Source organism: Platalea leucorodia (assembly GCF_965183815.1).
Source record: "Platalea leucorodia genome assembly, chromosome: 3".
Lineage (NCBI taxonomy): Eukaryota > Metazoa > Chordata > Aves > Pelecaniformes > Threskiornithidae > Platalea > Platalea leucorodia.
In genome coordinates this window covers 34,532,482-34,554,822 of record NC_138825.1, presented here as the reverse complement: position 1 = coordinate 34,554,822, position 22,341 = coordinate 34,532,482, and the positions used below count along the sequence as shown (strand labels likewise).

Sequence of the window (22,341 nt, the reverse complement as noted above, 5' to 3'; positions counted from 1 at the left end):
TTCGGTAAGAAAAGGGAGAGAGAAGCCAACTATGCAACTAATGGTTTTACCAATGAGTAAAACTCAAATAAACTTTTTCCCTCAATTACTTTTCATGTCTAGTTATATGAGGTGTGTACGTGTAATGATTTATTAAAGTTTTCTGTTCGAGTTCTCCAAAACTTTCATATTAACCTATATATTCTTGAAACTAAAATATTTCACCAGCCTTCACTTCCAAAGACAGCTGCTTTACTGCTAAGAAAATCTTGCTATGCCCTGATATTCACTTTGGTAGCCAGAGACACAACATGGCAGAGCTGCAGAAAGATAAGAGAATAAACATAAGGTTAAATGATTTGATCAAGGTAGCAAAAAGAGCAGCTATTCCAATGTCATCTTTAGGAGGGCTGGTACACACTCTGTGTCTGTGCACAGAGAAATCAAAGCTCATCGCTTCTTGGAGACAAAAAAAGAAATCCTTTGAGGGTTAGAATACAAAAAGCCACAGCCTAGAATACAAAACAGTGGCACCCTTGGACATGCGTATTTCTGCCAGCCACATTTCATATGTAATCTGCTCAAGGCAAGAGTTTCCAGGGAAGGATGGTAGTAACTATCCACCCCTCCAGAGCAGCTCAAAGTCACCAGAAAAGCATACACTTGTTGTTCCTGCCATCCTTTTTTTCACCCCCATCTCTAGTGTAATGACAGGCTTATCCTGATTGCTCACTTGGACTCCGAGTTCCCAGCTGACTTAATCACGCTGGCATATGACCAGGGCCAGTGCACCGGGCCAGGCAAACAAGCTTTTCAGGGTGCCTTAGCCACTTGACAGTCTCTGCAGGACTACGCTAACCAGCAGGACTTAGGATAGCTGACCTTTCATTTCCCCCTCAGCATTATCTGTGTTCACAATATGAATTTCATGTTTGTCAGGACAAGAACCATGCCAGATGTAAAAAGAAGTCTTTTAGCCGAGTCCTGGATTTCCTACTTCACTTCTGTGGGGAATAGTTTGTGACCTTTTTTGCAGAAAGAAAAATAAGACAAGTGAACCACATTGTCTCGGTCTAATAGGCAACACCCTTGTGTCTTGCTAACCTGTATAAGTTTTACTGTCCTTTATTGACCTACGCAGAGAGAACATTTGGAAGGTGGCTGGGGCAAGAGGTGCAGGATATGAGTCAGCAACACCTGCATTAGAGAAAAGTGGTGGGATTTAATAAATTCCACATTTATTAAAGAGGACATCAGTTGACTACACAAGTCTGATTCCAAATCAACTGAGCATGCAGCAGTGAATCCACAGTTAGTTAACCGCTGTGCATGGCATTTTTTCCCAGCTAGCCTATACTAAGAGTTGCTAGGTTCTCCAAGACTATTGCTAATCCTAGAACTTGTACAGTCTATTTTAACAAATGTAAAACCCAAGGCAGAAGCAGTTTGTTTCTAATAACACAATGGGGTTATGGCCAGTAGCCACCTATCGCAAGGCCAAAGTTGAAATGGAGTCAAAAAATAGAAAGTAGGCATTGAGGGAATAATGTTAACTTTTACATCTAAAAGAATAAAAACCCCACAACCCTCACGTTTGGTGTTGGATAGATGTAAATAACAAACCTAACCAAAAGCGGACATGAACATAACCCAAAAAGCTAGAGAGATCAATATGGGTATACGGGATTCCTTCCTTCTTATCTACGAATTGAACTAGGACAAAAATAAAATCAAACCCTGGAAAGCAAGTGTTAGTCCCAGTGTTTACATTCCTACATACATCAACTACAAACAGCAAGGGACAATTTTTCCCCTTGCTGTCACGCACTGCATTTATAAAATGGTTGATTAAGTGTTATTGAAAGTAAAAACATATTTTGCATTTTTCAATCAACAGTTTAATCTTAAAATACAGTTCCTATCAAAGGGCAAACTTTTGAAAATTCCCACTTGGGAAAAAAAATCCTGGCAAAATATGGGTTTACATATTTCAGGGGAGGGTTTTCTTTCCAGCAATAGCAAGATTTAATCCAAAATGAGATAGTATTTTCATACTCCTACCAATACAGCAGATAGAATGTTATCTTGTCAGTTTTCCACAGGCTTCAGAGAAAGGAGAGCTTAGTTAAGTTCTCCTCAACTCTTCTTTTTTTAACTGCTTCAATATATCAGTGTTTGGTTGGTTGGTTTTTTAACAAGGCAATTACAAAAGTTATTTATATTTACTAAAAGTGACTTTAAACAATCCACCAGTATCCTAGCATACAAAATAGAAAGTTACATATATAGGTCAAATGCACTGCAGATACCATGTTTTATCCAAAAGATTATACAACAAGATTGAACTTGCTCCGCAGAGAAAGCTTAGCTAACCTTGTTGATTCTTCGTTTACCCAGGCAACTTCTCAGTGTTTCATTCTATTCATGCAACAGTGCTTCTCAATGCATAAATGAATTACAGAACCAAGACACTCTATTGCTTTCCCTTCATTACGCTTAACTTTGGTCTGTCAGCAACTTGGACTTTCATCTAAGCATACCTTTTCTTACCTAATAGAGCCTCCAGCACATGCCACTTAATACAGAGCTGTCCCTACATCTAAGCCTGATATTTAAAGAATGCACGTAAATACATGCCTGGTTTTTACTTTGCATAGTTTTGTTATATAACAGGACAGTAAACCAGACATAGTTTGTGTCTGTTAATTTAAAATACAGCACACCCAGCGGGCTTTTAACATGCTTCTTGGTCTTGATTTCTTAATTAGGCTGTTTTGTCACAATTCTTTATTGATTTTTTTTTTTTTTTAAAGTATTGGGGAAAAACGTGTTCCTAGACTTCAATGTGCATATTGCTGCCTTTTTTTTTTTTTTTTTTTTTTTTTTTTTTTTTTTTTAAAGCAGCCTTGCTAGTTTTATTAGATGGACAAAGCACAGTGAGGGATACATTGTCTTGTACTGGACTTTGAAACCAGATTCCAATGAAAGTAATTAAGTACATGCTATGAAGAAAGCCATGGATTAGAGCTGCGGATTCCTTTAAATTTACTGATTAACCAGAAAAGCAGAACAGGCTGTCTAGGAAGAACACCTGAAGATCACAGCACTAAACACAGTTAGGCATACAAGATACTACAAAACACAGAGAAACACAGAAGTGGTCTTCAGCAGAGGGAAAATACGCTTGACTAAATAACTGCATCACTCTGCTGTAAAGGAAGCCTGTGTATGTCCTTCAAAGAACATGACCGTGCTTGAGGAGGGACTAGAAGGCATTCACATCTTAACCCTACACGCTTACTTTTAAGCTGGAAAATATTTGCTATTTAGTGTAGTTCTGAGGAAGCTTCATCTGAGGTTTATTTAGGTGCTCAGAACTGAGGAAGAACACAGATATATCCCAAAGCAAACTGGAACTGCTCAACAGTGAGCTCTAAGGTATCTCTGTGAAAGAGACAGTTTGTTGGATAAGCCAATGAATTCCTATTTGCACCTGAGGTTATATCAGGTTAGCTGTTCTTTTTAAAATTTGCACTACCCAATCCCAGAATAACCTGTACGTACAGAGAGGATTTAAACAAGAGCATCCTTGCTATGGGTTAGCGTACTACTGCATACAGACTCCAGGACTTTCCAAAAATGTTGTGAGCAAAATTTTTCAAAAGCACTTGCATTTGGATGCAATGCCATCATAAATAAAACTGAAGAGATAATACTGTTGCAAATCCCTACCTTTATTAGGCTAGTGGCCTAAAAATCCATCCTGACCTTGTGGAAGAGACCTTCTTTCTAACTGTCCTGCTAAGTGGAAAGGAGTTTTCCCTCACCTTCTCCCAAGCACTGATGACAGCACTCCCCCCACCCCAGCATCATTATTTTGACACCAATTATGCATGTTAAACAGCGCAGGCAGTTCTTCAGTGGACTGAGTCTTAAAAGGAACAGAGTGGAGACTTAAATAAGTCTGGGCACTCCAGTTTTTTTTTTTTCTCCTGGGTTTTGTTTTACCTTTTTGCAAGTGCAATGTGTGTGTGGGAACAATATTAAAAAGACAAATTTGTAACAGGGACCAAGCATCAAGCTTTCTTAACCCATAACTGCTGACACTCACAACCCAGTGAAGAGAGGAAATAATTTGTTTAACTTGCGAAGGGCATTCTCAGGAAAGACAGTAATATAGGCACAGGCATCTCTTCTTGCCACTGTGTTCTCTTACTCTATAGGCTTCCTAGTTGGCAAAAAGAACCAGGGCAGAGAATGCATATTTGTCACAGATAGGAACACTTGTTATTTCATTCTGTTAAGTGTTCATTTGTTTTCTTGTTTTTTGATTACAATTTAACTAGATTAAGTCATCCTTTAGAAAGGCAATCTATTAATTAACCCATATGGGGCAGAAGCAAGCATGCTCTTCAAGCACAATCTCAATTTATTAACCAGAAATAGCTCTACTCAGTGAAAAACAAGAAGGGGGGAAAAGGTTTTTACATGCAAAATTAGAAGATACATGCTCTGCCCCGCTTTTAGCTTGTTATCGGAAGGTCATGCAATAAATCATGAATTTAGAGGAGACATAAAGAACCATCTTTGTACTTGCTTGAACCTGAAAGACTCATAAAAAATTTAATTGTGGCTAATATTTATGAGTCTGGAGGCCTCAGGACACAGTCCAGTGGAAACAATTTGTGAGTCTGCAGTCAAATTAATTCCATATTATTGCTTTGGAATAGAGAAGGTAAATAATTGTGCCAGCTATTCCCTGCTTGGAAAGATGATCGAAATTAGACAAAGCATGAGCAGGATGAAACAGGACACAGAAGAAGTGAGGACAAATACCTTGAGCACTTCTACAGTGCCAACATTAGATATATTGAATATTCTTCTCTCCTCTCTCCCCCTGCCCCCCCCAATTAAAACCAGACATTCACGTGCTGACCGTTTTAGTAGTGCATATAGATGGAAATGCTGATCACTGCAATGAATTCTACTCTAGCTACAACAAGTCCTGAGGGTTGCTTCTACTTGGAGAAACAAAGTCTTAGTATTGCTCTAACGTACTGCAAGATTACCTGCTCAGTCAGCACTAGTAACTAGCACCATCATATCTTCATTTCCACCAGGGTGAACATAAGCTTCACAAAATGTATTGATATTTTTGAGTTTTGCATGGAAAGTTACAGCTGAGTAATAAATGTAATCACGAGAGATTGCCTGAGGACATAATGCTTCCCAAGATGCAAGTGCACTCTTTTTTGGTTGGTTTTTGGGTTTTGTTTGTTTGTTGGTTGTTTTTTGTTTTGTTTTGTTTTTTTGTTCTTGGTTTGGTTTTTTTTGTTTGGGTTGGTTTTTTTTTTTTTTTTCGTCCCTTGGCATGGAGAACAAGGGCTGAGAGTTTTAAAGTTAATGGAAAATATCCTGGGAACTAATCACCATTGACAAGACCAGCGAATTATCTCCAGTGGGACAAACAAGTGGGCGGGGAACAAATGTACCACTTAACCCTTCTAACTTCCCCAACTTCTACAGTATCTGAAAATTAATAGAAAAACAGTGGTTGCAGGAAAGGGTGTTGATTTAACAGTAGGCAACGCCTGCCTGTAGAAGAGAACCACTGGAAAACCACCTGCCTTCGTTGAATTATATTCTTCCACAAGAGAGAGCAGACTAGCAAAATACAGCCTAAAATTGATCTAGTTTCTGTAATTTCCTCCTTCAGTCTATGCTACAAAACGAATCTCTCCTTCAATTAGCCTGAAGTAAGAGGAGAGTTCCAGAACTTCTGTATCTTGAAATTGGATGTTATTGCCCTTGAAAGCAATATAGGTTTTGTCATCAATTTTATTTAGAGAAGATAAGGTCTTATACAGGCAGCACATAAGTTGTGATAAGCCCTAGCAGTGCTGTAAGCTTAAAAAAAGTAAATGACAGAGCAATCAACTGGCACACTGGCTGTATCTTTGAGAGTCATTTACTGGCATCGTTTCAGCCATTAGCAAGGATGGCACCAGACCTTTCCTTCATATTACCCATGTACTTGGGCACCCTGTAAATCTGGTGACATTATAGACTTTGACATGCCTTCAACATATAAACACCTTTTTCAAACATTTATTGCTCAGCTGATTTGAGAGGCGTAAAAACAGTCCTGGCCAATTGTACACTAAATCATTACTGCTTTAGTTTCAAGCATAATATACCTTAATGAAGAACTATGTTTCAAAAATTGGGTATTTTTAAAGTCAGTTTTAAGATGTCCTAGTCACCCACTGCAATTTATTCTGTCTCTCCTTTCCTATTCTCTGACATAAAAGTGCTATCATAACCAGTAAACGCAACGGGAATACATTTATTTCATTACATCCCATCAGTCCAGTCATACAGTTTAGGCACCTCAACAACAGAAGCACATCAATAAAAACAAAAGGGGAAGAACAGCCAGAAGCTTTAAATCTCTTTCGTGATGTCTTGCTGTCATTCTGCAAAGCACTGGTGAAACTTAGCTGGTGCAATTTCTACAATTCCGGTCATCCGCCTTCAAGAAATGGGAAGAGGCAGACAAGGGCTAGAAGAATGAGGAGACTATTATAGGTCAGCCAAAGCAATTTGTACTGCAAAAATAAAGGCTGAGAGGGAATAGCATTGCTTTCTTTTGTACTACGTCAGAAACTATAATGTAAAACCACAAACAAAAGCCATTGAAACCAAAACCCAAAGTTGGTATAAGAATAAAACAAAAAAACTGAGTGTGAGTGAAATTAACCTGTAAATTAAAACAGGTTCCCAACCTATACAATAGTTTTTAATACAAGCATTCAGCCTGGTAGTGTAGATGAACCTCCCTGTCTAAACCAAGATCCAGCTTAACAGTGATTGGTTTAGTTTAATTTAAATATTTCTACAATGTGGTGTTACAGGTAAGATTTTGGATCCAAAATCATTATTACAGTTATAATGCATCAGGGAGCATATTATTGTCCTACTGTAAAATCCTCCTAGTAAGAGGGGAGTTCTTCAGACAGAAGTTGTGAGAAAGAGTAAACAATTTCACCATTTTCTGTGGCACCATTCAAAGGCATGCAGAAGTTCTTCCTCAGGGACTGACACGATGCAGAGTAGGTGAGAGATAAGTGCTAAAGAGTAAAACAAATTACTTGGAAAGAAACAACTGTACTGATAAATAGAACACCAAAACTTTTGCAGCACCAACTTGATTTATGTTTTTTCCTGGCAGACTTCTAACGAGTTTAAAAAGGTCTTTCAATGAGGCTCGAGCATCATAAAATACATGTTATTTCCTTTACTGAGTACGCTAGTGGTTCTACAAAGTGGACACATTGCCCTACTGATTTTGTGAAGCCTCATCTTAAGGCCACATTTAAGAGAAGTACAAGTCAAGATTAGAAATTTTGTAATGATAATTTGCACTTACTTGTACAAAGTGCTGTTCTACTGAAGGTTTACAGATGGCTGTTACGTCTACAGCTACAGACATAACACAAGAGCTATCCTCTTCAGATTAAGCAAATTTTGCATTAAAATATTCCAGCTGATAATGGAAACAGAACACTAATCAAGGATTGCAGCAGAAACACTGCACAACGGGGTGGCGGGGTGGGAGTGAAGGGTAGGTCTTTGTTCTTTTGAAAAAAGCAAAGCAAGAGTTATATTTATCCTTGCAGCTTTCCATCATAAATTTTACAAAATAGTATTTTAAAAATAGGCAGTTTGAGAAATTCTCAGTCAAAAGACACGTAAGTGGTTTCTAAAAAGTCCTCACACCATGTACATGTGTGTTTGGAAACCTGTTGTACTCTGCCCAGATGGGATTTGGATAATGCTTATTAATTTCGCAGTCTGCAAAAAGTTCTGTGTTTTGCCTTTTTCTCCATCCTCGTGGAAACTCCCCAGTGCTTTCCCAAACTACCTCTGCTGAAAGGAATGCCTAAGTCTGAGGCTTCAGTTTTCACGCATTAAATTCAAGAATAAGGCCACAAAAGGATGCTCAGCCCAAACAAGGTTGGACCTAAGCACATGCCCCTTCTTCCTTACCAAGGCAAGTTGAGGCCAAGCCAGCATTGCTCACCTGACTTGACAGAAAAGCTGTGAATAGCCAGGTCTTTGGAAACATTTATTACTGTTTCTGTACCTTAAATGTGTAATAATGAACTCTCTTGTGGCCACATCCACAGTTTTCATTCTTAGAAATGAAATCAAGCATGCAATCAAGCCCCTAAGAGAAAGTGCAGAAGAAAGCCACTGCTTGATCAGAAATCAAACAGTTGTAAGCTGCTACATGGTGAATTTTGAGGGTTTTTTGCAAATTGAACCATTACAGTTGAATGATGAAGTTTCCCCTCACTACTAACCCTTGCTGTCCTGCTGCTAACCTTCTCTTTGCCTTAACAACTAGCTAACAGCATGCTTTATTAGTGACCTCCCAGCCCAGTTGTGTGAAAAAGACAACTAAGGGTAAACTACTGTAATGAGAGAATGGATTAATTCCGCAATAAACCCTGAAGTTTTGGAATAGTTTGTTTTAGGATGAAACGTGAAGTCAAGTGAGACCTAGGTGGTAAGAGCCCATTATAAAAAAAAAAAAAAAAAAAAAAAAAAAAAAAAAAAAAATCTTTTGAACAAATGGAGCTCTACTTCCATTCTGCAGTACAAATAGGTGTTACTGTTTCCTCTGGAAAAAAGTTCTAATTTGTAGGGATATTAACCTCTTGGCGGCATGTCAATATTTTTACAGTATGCACTGTTTAAGACATGCTTGTGTATGATGTATAGCATGGACAGTTAATTTTCCTATAAGTCATAATTCATAGGACAAACAATGTGAGGGATATTAATGGAAAGAGATCAACAAGGTTATTTCCTTTTCGTGGCTTTCTGCAGAGTTAAATAATAGGTGAAACTCATAATTCAGCAAATTAGTTAACTGGAACTATTTTGTCACTGCAGAATTGAATGCTGAAGCTTGCCTATTTGTGATACTTGCAAATCCTATGCTTGAATGAACTAATGCTGCATAACTTTATTTCTCCTTTCCACTTATGTGCAATGGACGTAAAAACCAACAGTTTTGAAAAGGCAGCTGGCTTCTTTGACAGATCATGACTACAGAATTTAACAGTTGATACAGATTTTTTCCCCTATTATATTAATCCTGGGACTAGATTCCAGTTTAATGAACTAATTAATAAACTATTTTGATGAAAAGCATATTCAGTGCTTTACCAGCATTCCCTTGCTCTTGTGATTAATGCAATTACAGAACTGTTTCCTTTTCACTTTCCCAAGTTCCACATAGACATGTTTTGAAGACAAATTAACTAAAGGTTACGCTGCATGAGAACTGCAGCTGTTCTGCAGATGCTGAGTGCCCCAACTTTTCTTTGGCCTCCGATTACTCTCATTCAGAAATAAAACAGATTCAGATGATTTCATAGCTTTCATTAATACAGCTTAATTTTGAGGGCTTCTGTGCTGACATGCTTATAACACCTTTTCCTTGGTTGGGAAAAAAAAAAAAAAAAAAGTATTTCAACAACTTTTACGTTGCATCAGCTGAAATAATCTATAATAGCAGATTAGGCTTCCTTCCTATCTGAATACATACATGGTGACTAATGTAGCCAACTCCCCTTTAAAAGGGCTTTGGAAAATGCTGTTGTCCCCATTTTAGAGATAAGAAAATGGAAGCAGAAGAGTCAAGAGTTTAATCAAGCCCTCACACCAGTCAGTGACCTATGTTAGGCAGGGTTAGAACCAGACAGTGTTTACATGAGGATATTGCAACAGAATTGGTACCAATTGCATAAGCAGATGCTAACCCATGCAGCAGTCTGAGTTTCCAAAATAATATATTTCAGTTTAGCTGCAATTGATTTAAGTAGATTTAAATTAAACCAAAACAATCCTAGTGTCAATAAAAACAGTTTACTGAGATTAATTTAGTAGATGTGGAGGGGCTGGACCGGATCTTTGAAGTGTTGCTATTTTTTGTTCCCTTATTCAAACAAGGCCTCAAGACCTGGATCAGCAACCCAGCAATCTAGTTAATCCTCGCAGATTTTCACTCACCCATAAAATGGTGTAAACTGGAATATTTGGACAGAAGAGCCTTGATACTACAAAGGAGAAGTAAAAGGGGAAGCCAAGTTTAAAACAGAGCTTCTCTCCCCCAGCCCCCATGCTTTCAGTGTATAAGAATAGTTCATTAGGACAAGTCAAAACACAGGTGATCCGAGCTTGACAACTTTGCTTACAGAGGCCTAAATAAGCTTTTGAACTCAGTGAATGAATTGCAGCATAAATTAATATTGCATTAAAAAGCCTATTATGCTCTCTCCCATTTATAGCCATGCATAAAAACATGCTTCAGATTAAGAAATTTACAGAAAGTCACTTTGTTAGAACACCCTAAAAACTGTTTGGAGTTTGTTTCTTAGTAGCTAGGACCAAAATATTACAGGCTTTTGGTTTCACAAGCATTTTTGTATTTCATCCCCAAATGTACGCAACATTAAAGGTCTTGCTTCGCTGAAGACAAACTAGAAGCTGCTGCCAAAGTGTGCTAGTAGCATCACACACCTCATTTCCTATTTAACAACCTATCTTAAGGAGAAACAAGTTTAATAAAACAAAACAAAATGCAGGTTCTGGTAAAACAACTGTTACTTGTGTGACAGTTCAGTGAGCTTACACATGCTAGAATAAAAGTCTTATTTGTCCCAATTGCATCAAACCAATGAAACAAAACTAAAAGTGATCAGACTTGGGTGGAGCACAGTACTAAGTGTAACGACACTTTTAATCAAGTAGACTTTTGAACTACAGAACAGGAGCAAGAAAGAGTCACGCTGTTGGCTCTTAAGTCTTCGGGGTAGGACCTTTACTAACTCACTTTGTTAGCCAAACAAACAAAGTTTCCAGGGCCAACCAAAAACTTTACATAACCTCAGCCACACTAGTCTCTCTCCCTGTATCGGTCCATCAGACAGCAGGAGAAGGCAGCAAAGCAAGGCAGGCTTCCAATGTCACCATGGACAGCATGCTTTGTATGAATAGCAAGGTGATGGGTTTATGTTAAGAGGAGTAACAAAAGAGGAAAAACCTGCCACAGAAACGCTATTTGCTTTGAGATTTCTGTTACTATGTATTTAGCTTTATCCAGGGCTTAACCTGGAACAAAATTTTGTAACGTTACTTACTACGAATCCCTTCAACACTAGATTAGCTGATCTTTGAGGAGGATTAGGGAAGGAAAGGAGGCTGCTCTGGACAAACGTTTTCAAATACAGATACAGAGATCTGCCAGCACAGTTATGGCAGGATGGAAAGAAGTGCGATCAGTAACTACGATAAGCGCGCTGGCAAACAGTCTGATCTAGACACTCTCAGACCTGTAATAGCATAACTTAACCTCGTCTATCTTTTTCCTTCTTCTGGGTGAGCAAGTGAGACTGGTAATAACATCAGTTTGCTGGTAAGAGCAGTCTATGCATTAGAATATTCCTTAAAACACAGTTGTGTCAGCATACACACAAACCCCATTTTTGCAGGAACAGTACAACATTAAAAACCACACACACACAACATGTACACTAGAACACAATGTTCTGCTATTTTATTATGTTCAGCACTATATTACTAAGTACACAGAAGGGTCTTTCTTCCCAAGACAGCTTCCAATCAATAACTTTGACAAAAAGCAGAGCAGATACTGCTTCAATAATTCTTCAATAATCTTTGAGTCCCTTATCACATTTAGCTCCTGGGCAAAACTCAATGGTAAACAAGTCATTGCATATATCCTGTAGAAAATGTTTTGAATAAGTGAAAAAGCAAGTTTAGTCAACTGAAAAATCTTTCAACTTTAAGACTACCAAACTGTGCACACTGCCAGATTCATAAAGCCTCCCATATATTTGCAGGTCACTCCTAAACATCTAACACGAGACAAGTGGAAGGCAAAGGGTAATGTACAGCATTGACATGTGGCAGGTAATTAACAGACTCTGTGCCCTGTCACTTCTCAGCTGTCCCATCCCTGAGGATGTATGAAAGCCAAACTACTCTGCCATCTTCTTGCCACTGTATTAAAGGGAAGAGGGATCAGCTGGCAGAAGCACTGTAGTTGCTGCCTTCTGCTTGTTACGCTCTTTTCCTTCCTAGCCTGGATTTCCTGCAACTGACATCCCTAACTGTTCAGCAAGCATCTATTACCTTCTTAGAAGCTGACACAGAGGAAGCACTTGCACATTGCTAAGTAGAGAACACTCAAGCTTAAAAGCTGCTCGGCATACAAGATGCTCAGAAAGTCATCAAAACCACAGAAAAGCTGCAGTTACCTCAAATAAGTGAGACTGCTTTCCTAAGAAAGATGCACAGAATTCAGCTGAAAGCACCTATTCAATGCCTAGAGTGAAACTACTTTATTGTACTGTTTCTCTGCTAGGAAACAACAAGAAACAGCAGCCAGCTGTGGGGACATCTGTCCAAATAACCAACTGTCTAACTGTAGCAGAGCTCAGCAAGCATTCTTAAAACACATGCAAATAAAGCCAAGGCACTCTTAGGGGGTGAACTATATTTTACTTCTCTTACATGTAAGATAAAGACATCTATGCTCGTTTCATCAATCAAGTTGACAGCTTTAGGACCTTGCAGAGACTATGTAGCAACTTCATGAAAAAGCACACTTATCCTACAGTCACAGTCCAGCTAAGATACTACCTTGAAAAATCTAATATTACTGTAACAAGTCATGCACAGACACAATAAAGTTAGCTACTGGTTTTGCTGCTACAACAGAAGCAACTTCGAAGTTTTTCGTTCTTCCTCTCCTTTCTCATCTCCACCCCAAAAGCTGTAAAAAAAAATTTAAGTTGGAAACATGCAAGTATTATTTTAAAGGGGCAAATTGATAGTGACACAGGTGAAAAGCTTTCAGAGTGCACTGATACCAATAAAAAAAAAGAGTGATTTTCTAAGTATAAACTCCAGTGCCCTTCAGAAACCCTTGTGCCAACAACGCAAGCGTTGATTACAGAAATGCCCTCTGTCATTTTGCAGTCACGTACGCACCACATACAGAGGCCTGAAGGTTGAAATTCTAACTTAACTGGCAAGTTATCGTAGTTCAACTATTTAACTTGATTTTAACGTATTTGCTTTACAGTCTGTGAAGCTGGTTAGCAGCAACTCTAACAGCTGAGCATGTAGCAGGGTCAGGGTTCCAGCCAGACTGCTGCAAGAGAAGCCATGGGAGAAGTCAGTACCATCAGTGAGTTTGATTAGACCCCTTCTCTTTATACAGCTGCTTGGCTGCAAACACCTCTCCTGTTTCTTTGGTGCCTGGAGGAGCCTCATCCGCCTCGCTTCCCTCATAGGCCAGAACAAACATACTTACAGCTGCTGTTTCTCTAGCAAAAGACCACACATGTTTCTTGAGCAACTTTCCTCCAAAGCTTTTTTACTCTCTTGAAGTGGGGTGGGAGTAGAAAAGAGGAGCAGCAATACAAGCACTTAGAGGTCACACACAGAAGTCATCACCAATGAATTTAGTATTTTAGCCAAGCCACCAAAAATACTCCATCATATCTGACTATGCTTTCCACCTCAGGTCCTTCACAACCCTTTGCAGAATTATTTTCAAGTTCCATTAGCTATCACTCATTAGCTGCCATTATCTGACAATCTTATGACTTACTCTGGAGTCCAAATTAATGTTAAATAACTGACACCTTTGTTGTTAAGAAGGATCAGAGACCTGTGATAGGTCCGACTGGGACTTTTTTGCAGCTGTTGCAACCTCAGAGACACACAGGTCTGGGTTTTGTTTCTCAGCAGTTGGAACCTGCCTACACAATATTTGTAAGACGCCGGCACAGAACAAAGTCAATTTAGTATTTGCCAGTTTGCTCAATCACGATCTGTGTCTACCTTCTCATTAAGGCAGAAATATCATCCTACAGATGGGCTGATCTGTAGCAACTGATCCCACAACAGGGGTTAAAAAAAAACAGGTCCATCACAAGAAACACTACAGATACACATGTTGTTAGAAAAGGAACTTGATTTCACATTCAGAGGCTATGACATACAACCTATTATTAGTTTCCTACTCCCTTTTCATCACTCATGTTTCTTTCTCTTAAGAAAACAGTCTACGAGGTTTAAAACATTTCAGCAGCTACTTTGCACTTAACAGTGCCTTTGATCCACTAGAGTTCACACAACACAATGCAAAAAAAAAAAAAAAAGAAAAAAAAAAAAAAGAAATTATAACTTCCTTACTGATTTGACTGTAAATAGAGCTGCTAGGGCAAGGCATGCCTAGGAGGGATCTCTCTTGCCTACAATTAAAATGTTGGTAAGTACATAATTAACACTATATCTAAGACCTCTGATATAAAGGCATGATAAAATAAGATGGGTGGACACAGAAAACAAAACGCTAGTCTGAAGTTCCCTGCTAAAGAACTTGGTGTTTTAAAGAAAAGATCTAGTGACGCTAGAACCGGCAGTGCTGTTGAGGAACCTGAATCAGAATGAAGACAGAAAATAAAGGAAGATGAAGCTATGCCTTCAAGCCTAAGCCATCCCTTCAATAGATAGAGCTAGCAAAAATGCAGAGTGCATATTGCATGCCATATTTTAGGGGTTCAATCTGCCTCTAAGCATGGCTCTCCTGAAGATATCTGTAGCACCATAAAGAGCTTCAGGTGTGACCACAGTGGTATTATAATTTAGATGAAGAGTGCAACTCTTCCAGTTGTCCCCTGTTACCATGGGTTTTTTTCATAATACAGAGCAGACTTAGAGCTTATGAGCTGAACTCATTTTGGACTAAACAAAACCTAAAGATATACTCCATGAAGAAATTTAACTACTTGCTCATAGGCATTCAATCCACAGGATCATACAAGAGTCAGCACAAAATAAAATCCCTGCAAATACAGGCATGGTGATCAGCAGGTCTGTAGCACCAAAGCGCAAAAGCATTCTCACCTGCTCCCCTGCTAATCAGACTATTGACTGTCACTTGCAATACAGCTTGTTTCTGATTGTATGTTACTATGTTGACATCTACTTGCAGTACCAGCATGAAATGTGATTGCTCTGAAGGTCAACAGCATTCAGAGAAAAGCAAAACAATTCATTTTGTTTAATTAGTATCAACAGCAAAAACAACAATTTGTTTTGAAAGCAGAAATCTGTACAAAGTCATCATTACACTGTATCTTCACTGGCTATAGAAGGTATCTTTCAATAACCATATATACAGCATGAACCAGAGCAGGGGTTCCAAGATCTTTTAGGACAACAAGCTGTTGATAACCTACAAATCTTCTTGCATACCATGGTCTCTAGAGCAGAGCTTGCCAGAAAAACACACCTAGTAGCAAGAGGTAACATGTCAGGCAATACTAACATTCTGTCCTAAAGTAACAGAAGGACAACATACTACAAGCACTCAAGGATTAAGTCCATAGCAGGAAAAAGGAAAAGCCCATAGCAGGAAAGTTATAACTTCTGATCGATTGCTATTGCTCCATCAGCAGAGTTGCAATGTATGCACTATCAGCTTTGTTTAACTATGTTCCAAGAAAGTTTAAACAATTTAATGGTTAAACAGGGGCGGGAGGGAAACAAAACCACAACAGAAAAGCACGCCTGCTTACATATGATTTTGCATGTAGAAACACACAGAGAAAAGCTGTGGAGTAACATAGTACTGCCTGTCCTCAGCTTTCCTCTCCTAATGCTGCAGTGGCAATATCCATAACTCATAGTCTGAGATGCCACAGAGCACTGTGGACAGCAGTCCTACATTTTCATCTCAGTTCATCCCTGCTGAACTTAGAGGGTGCGTAACTAAAGATACACATTTGAAAAAGCTAGCAATACCTATTTCTCAGGCATAAGCTTTAATTTGCACTGTCAAGCTTTTATATGACAGGTATTAGATGTAGTTGTCAACTTTGCAGTTAAAGATTTTCCACTGGCAGTCACTTGCCCTTGTCTGATAGCTGTTCACATTGCTGTTACTCAGCTGTTACTTTGTCCAGCCCATGCAAAAGTCTTAGTCTTGAAAGGGACAGCTCATCTGGCATTCCAACTAAGGAATTCAGTATCCTAGTTATCTCCCCCACCTTCAACACCTTAGATGGAAGGGATCAGGAAGTTAAAGACCACCCAACCAAACCTTAGTAGTCTAGAACCTCATTTATCCACTTCCTGAAGAACACAGGGGAAGGGAAAAAATATGAAAAATATGCCCCTATTAACTTTACATTGGAAAACAAATCACTCTACAATGCAGAAGCAAAAGCCATAATCTCTTTATTGAATGTTGAACTAATGAAAAGCATTTAATACCTAGCTCAAGTTTTTAAGAAAACTGTAGTTTGCAAACTCTCTCAAGAGTACTACACATATAATTCAGCCTTGAGGTACCAGCTTGGAAGTAAAGCATTGAGGGAAACAGCACTCAGAATCAGAGAATATTTTTAAAGTTTCATAATAAAACTGAGAAACTCCAAGAATAAACAAAACTGGAAGCAAACTTCAGCATCCTCAAACACAAACCAAAACCCTGTAAATGTACCTGCTGGTATTTGTGAGTGAAGACATCCTGGCTTTAAAAAACAGAGGGAAGAAACTATTACTAAGCCACTTAACTGTTATTTCCTTTAGCATAATCCTCCTGTGTGCCATGTATATCCTAGCAGAAGCTCTCCTTAAAAGTCATCTAAATGTTTGTTCACAGCACTGGGCTTGAAGTCTAAACATTTAGGTTTCTAAAGTTATCTCTCAGGCCTTTTTAGAGTCTTATATGTTTTTCAAATAAAGACCTCATTATTTGTTCTCATACTAGTATATTTGTCTGCATCTCCTAAATGAAGCCAGCAGTTTCTCTTTTCATTTTATTGCTCTGTTTTGAAAGTGACCATTTTCACTCATCTTCAAATTCTTCCCTTTCTTTTCACCAGCCTTGATGTTTATCAATGGGAAGGATTTAATTTTTTGATGACTGTGGTGGGCCAGCAAAAGAGATTTCACAGGAAATAAGATGTGGCCCAGAGTTGCAAACCTTTGCTTATGTGAATAGTGACATGAGGGTCAAGAAGGCTCCTCCTTGCATGAATAGCTCCTTTATCACTAAGCTGATGTTTCACAATTGGGATGGAGCAATAAAGAGTAAAAGTAAGGAACTGGAGAAGAGGGAAATGACTGAATTGCCTTACATTTGCTTCTGTCTCCAAAACTCATTCCTACTGCAGGGTAAGCGAAGGTGTCATTGCTGTGGATCTCAGTCCTCTTCCTAAAAAGAGTCCCAAGATTATGCTAAAGAGTCCCAAGACATCAGGCCACAGCAGCAAGTGGCAAGGACAAGCCATAGACTTTTATCGACAGACAGAGGTGTTACACTACTTTTAAGATTCTACAATGGCGATAAATATGGCACAGTTATATCACTATTAAGAATGTTTATTTTTGCAGATATATCAGTGCTATGAGATATTTCTATTCCAGGGTAATTGTACACAGTAAAGAGAGATTACACAGTTCCTTGCGTCAATACATGGTTGTGGTTGAGTGTCTTTGGAGGCCTACATAAATTGTCATGTGAAGCATCTTCAGCCACATTTTCATTTGAGCAATCGGCTTTACCCAGAAGAACATGGGCAGGTAGCAACCAGCCTATACACTGTGCAGTGAGTCACCTTTAAAATCAGGGTCTATGTAGCATTACTCCAAGAAGAGTTTAAGTACTTTCTTTACCCCATATACTTACGATAAGTAACATGGTACTTACAATAATCAAAAGCAAATGGATTCTTCACATAAGAGACTTCTAAAAGCTGTTTTAAAACAAGTTTATTTTTAGACATGTCTCAGGATTGGGGAAAAAGGCTTTCTTTCTAGTATATGCTACAATACTCAGCTTGCGAGTTTTCTGAAAGTGCGTTAAACACATTTTGATAAACATTTATTGCACTGTATTTCTACCGTAATCTGTTGTGAAATCTTTATTACAGAATATAAACTTTAGACAGTATTTGACCTAATACAGCACACTTAATCACTTAAACTGTTGGTACAGAGATACAAGTCTGTATGTGAATTGAGAGTCTGCACTGATAACCTACTTGTCTTTTTAAGTGGTTAAGATCACACTACAGAACTAACTTTGTAGCCATTCCACACAAGAGTTTCCATTGCACTTAAAGCTAACATTAGGCTCGGATGAACACAAGAGCTAACCCGGGTGGGGAACAAAGGCAGCAGAGAGAGCGGTCTCTGAATAAGTCAGTCCTTATCACCTTTCAGGCTGCTTCTGGCAACAAAATTGGTATTGTCAGTTCAACTTGAACATTTCTTGGCATTCTTGCATTTTACTAACAACCATTTAAAATTTTATAGTTGGTGATATTTGTTGAAGAACTTTATCCGGTGTGTTTTAAATGGGGGTATTAAAAAGAATATCAGTGGAGTAATAGCAAAGCTCAGTGTAGCTCTATAGAGTCCCATGAGTGTCAGTGAGGACCGCAAGCAGAATGAGAGAAAAGGCTCCAAGATGAAGACTGAAGGCCATTTAAAAAAAGAGACAAGAGCAGAGAAATGAGTCAAACCATGCAAAATCCCTAGAACAAGTTCAGGGAGTCATGGAAGAGGCTAGAAGAAGCAGCTCAGAGGAACAAAACAGAGGTAGGGATTGGGGGTGGGGGTGGAAATGCATGTTTTCAAATCAACAACATTCTGAATGTATTGTAAGAGAATAAATTTGGAGGTTTAATATGAAAACAGGATGATCAGGATTTGCTGAAAGAGAACAGAGGTTAGTAATGTTTTAAAGGTTCAGCAGAACCCAACAGAAGCAGCATGGATAGTGGTTGAGAAAGGACCACTACGAAGACTATTTCTGATATACTTTACAGCTTACTCAGGATGAAATCCTGATGTCCTTACAGGATTCCTCCCACCCCAGTTAGCTTCGGCTAGGCTAGATTTCACCCTGCCATCCTCCTCTGTAAGAAATGCCACTCCCCTTCTTCCCATCACTTCTCACATAGAAGTTGAATAAGAACAGGAACAAAACTACAAGTCTGGAAGAAAGCAGGCAGTGAAGTTTCCAGTTACCAGTAAGAGTGAAATACGAGCAAGGTAAGACTTACATTTCAGCTAACCTGAGCTTAAGATGACAACAGAATATCTATGCGGGATCATCAGACCAGCAAGACTGGACATGGAAGGTAAGGCATGACTGGAAGTAGTACAGAGGCAAAACTGAAATCACATGAATATGAGAATATCACCAGGAGCTAGCACGCACTGAAGAGGGAAGGCCCTCCACATTGTGCAGTGGAGAGATACTCAAACCAAATATTTTGATCTGGCCATAGTTTGCCTTATACTAATGTTTTTCTCTCCTTGCTGCTTCTGCACCCCTCCCCATTCTACAGCATGCTTTATTGTACAGTCCATTCTAATGAACTGCCCAATAATTTTTCATTGTCATTTTGTATTTTAAGAAAAATCTTCCTGACACTTCAGGATTAATTGTGATAAGGATGATGGGGGGAGGTGGGGAACACCACACACACTAATGATTCCCTCATACCACCATGAATTTCATCCTAAATTGAGCCAGAATCTAGATTCTGTGTTATGTCTGCAGCAAGTTAAGCATGCCAGGCTTAACGCACATCCTAATCCAAATAAGTTTTTTTTTCTTGAAGATCTTAAAAAAAGGTTTGGGATATAACCTAGAGTAAGATTTCAGTAAGATTCCAGAACAGCAAAAGCATACTCAAAAAACATAGCATGTCTTTCATTTTTGAACATCCTTTTACAGCTTCAAGCCTCCATCCTCCCGTTCCACAGCAACACATTTAATAGGGCAGTAAGATGGTAACACTAAGGACACTACCACCAGAAAGCTCTGCTATCTGAAGCAGACAGAAAGCAGCCACTAACTGAAGAAAGAGAACTTAAACCGCAAACTTTTAGGATCAAGAACCATATCCTCTTCTAAGCTTGCATAGCATCGATTACATCAAGAGAACTAATGAGCCATTTTCCCAGTCTTCTGTATTTTAGCATCTTAATAGACTTTCAGTGAATTTAAAAATAAAATAATTAAAAATCCAAAACACAATGACCAGAAGATCTAGTCAATATAAACATTTCTGAAATAAAGTCCCAAATGACTCATTCTCACCACTGGAGCCCCACATATCCAGGCAGCCTATTTTTCATGGTTCACCATTGCTTGCCACCGCGTTTTAATGGATGCCAGTTCCATAAAAAGGCACTAACCAAGTTTATACTGCTCTACGATTTAATACGTACTATTGATTAATAATTAGTTTTGAAGAGGCATTCTGCCAGACGAGTGAGATAGGACGATTATCAGCTCCTTATGGCTTGGAAAGAAGTCCTTCTCCGTAAGTAAAAATAACAGCGCAAGAGTTGCAAGCATCCCTCCGTGCGAGCCTTTGCCTCGGTTACCCCGACTGACCTCCGGGACCCGCACGCAGACCCCCAGACACGTTTTCCTCACAACGAGAGTATTCAGTACGGAGGGGATAAAAAAAAAAAAAAAAAGGAGTCGGGGAAGGAAATCAGACCAAATAGAAGAGGATCTTCTGTTGGCTTGGCTTCACCTTCCCTTCCTCGTAACACAACATCCATTGAGGCAGAAGAAACCACCCTGGGTGCTACAACAAGAGCTGCATTCACGGCTAACTGGGTTCAGCAGCAGACGGGCTTGCGGGGAGCACGCTCCGTGCGTGGACTCCTCCAGCCCCCAGGAGGCTAAACCAGCCAGCTAGCACCGAAATCAGCCCCGAGCTCCTTTACCGCTTGGGGGGGAAGGGGGGGAGAAGGGAACGCGGACCCATTTAATCACTCTATCATTAAGTAGTTAGGAATGATTAAGAGCCTTCCCCGCGCTCCCGCTCGAGGGGCAGTTTTTAGGCACCGGGCTTTGCGAGGGCGCCGCTACGGGCAGGTTTTCGCGGGGAGCCGACCGGCTTTCCAGCCCGGCAGCGCTCCGCCCGCCCAAAGGCGCGGTATTTTCCGCTCCGGGGCGCCCGGCAGCACCTGCTGCCGCCGCCGGCCCCCCCCGGCCCCGGCCCCGCCACAGCCACAGCCCCCGCGGCGCCCGCTGTACCTGCAGGATCTTGTCCAGCCCCTCTTGGCCCAGGCAAGGGAACTGCTTGAGCAGCTCCGTCTTCTGCCGCTTGTAGTCGTCGGTAGCCGAGCGCCAGTGCGGCTCCTCCAGCACCTCGAAGATCGCCGCCCCGATGGACAGGTAGAAGATGATGGCCGAGGTCAGCAAGGGGCCCCTGTCCACCATGGTGCCGGCGGGAGGGAGGGCGGGCGGAGCGCGGCGGGCGGGCCGGGGCGGCTGCCCCGCACTGCGGCCGTGGGTGCCCGAAGCCGCCCTGTCCTTCCCCTGACACCTCTGCCTTCCCCCGCCGTCCGCCGTGCCTCCTCTCCCGGCCTCCGCCGCGTTCCCTTAGAGTCTTGCACACTCCACTCCCCTCCCACTCTCTCCTCCTCCCTCCTTCCCTCCCTCCTCCGCTCCGCGCCGCTCCGCTCCGCTCCCCCCGACTGCCTCCTTCCTTGAGTTTGGTGCCCTCCCGCTTCCTCCCCCCACCCGCCCGCGCATGCGGGGCCGCCGCCGGGGGGGAAAGGCCGGCGGACCCGCCGCGGGCTGGCCCGGCCCGCGGTCCCGGTGAGGGGCGGCCGGTTCCGCGGGGCGGGAGAGCGGCGGTTGGGTCTGGCCATCGCCACCGCCCGCCCGCGAGGGGCCGCCTGGGGGAAGGGGAGCGGGGCCGCGACCTCCCCTCTTCCCGCCCTGCCCGCGCGGCCGTTGGGAGCGGGTGTGGGGGCCGCTGAGGTGCGCTCGGCCCCGGGCGCCTTCAGCCGGGCAGGGCTGGTCCCTGCGCCCAGGGCCGTGTTTTCCCCTCCGTATTTTTCCCTTGAGTCAAGGGAAGAAGGGGTAACGTCCCTCGATTTTATTTTACTTTTTCCCTTGTGCTGCCAGGTTGAGCGGAGTTTCTCGTTTTCGGCGCTGGAAGGCTGTGAAACGAGAGCTGCCTTTCCTGGCGCCAGCGAAGCGCAGGGGGAAGGCAAGCAGGAGCTCCGAGGAGAAAAGAAGGGGGGCTGTCGGCAGGTTTCACCCCTTCCCCGAGAAGTTGTCCACACGTGTACATTACAGATCCTTCACAACAGGAACAGTATCTCCCGTCATGCATTTTGTACGTTCAATAAATAAATGTTCCTGTACACACCTGCGTGTGTGCCTGCGAGTTTGGGAGCGAGGGAGAGACCCCAGCTAGT

At 41.0% G+C, this 22,341-nt stretch overlaps 1 protein-coding gene across 1 annotated transcript in view; it reads right to left on the bottom strand.

Annotated features, from left to right (window-relative positions):
* Positions 1-21,352, bottom strand: part of KCNK5 (potassium two pore domain channel subfamily K member 5) — a gene marked incomplete at its 5' end in the record, with an annotated part of 32,816 nt that extends 11,464 nt beyond the window's left edge. Inside the window, one exon of the mRNA XM_082307314.1 lies at positions 21,167-21,352. Coding sequence (XP_082163440.1) covers positions 21,167-21,352 — 186 coding nt within the window. The remainder of the gene's footprint in view (positions 1-21,166) is intronic.
* Between the last annotated feature and the right edge of the window lie 989 nt (positions 21,353-22,341).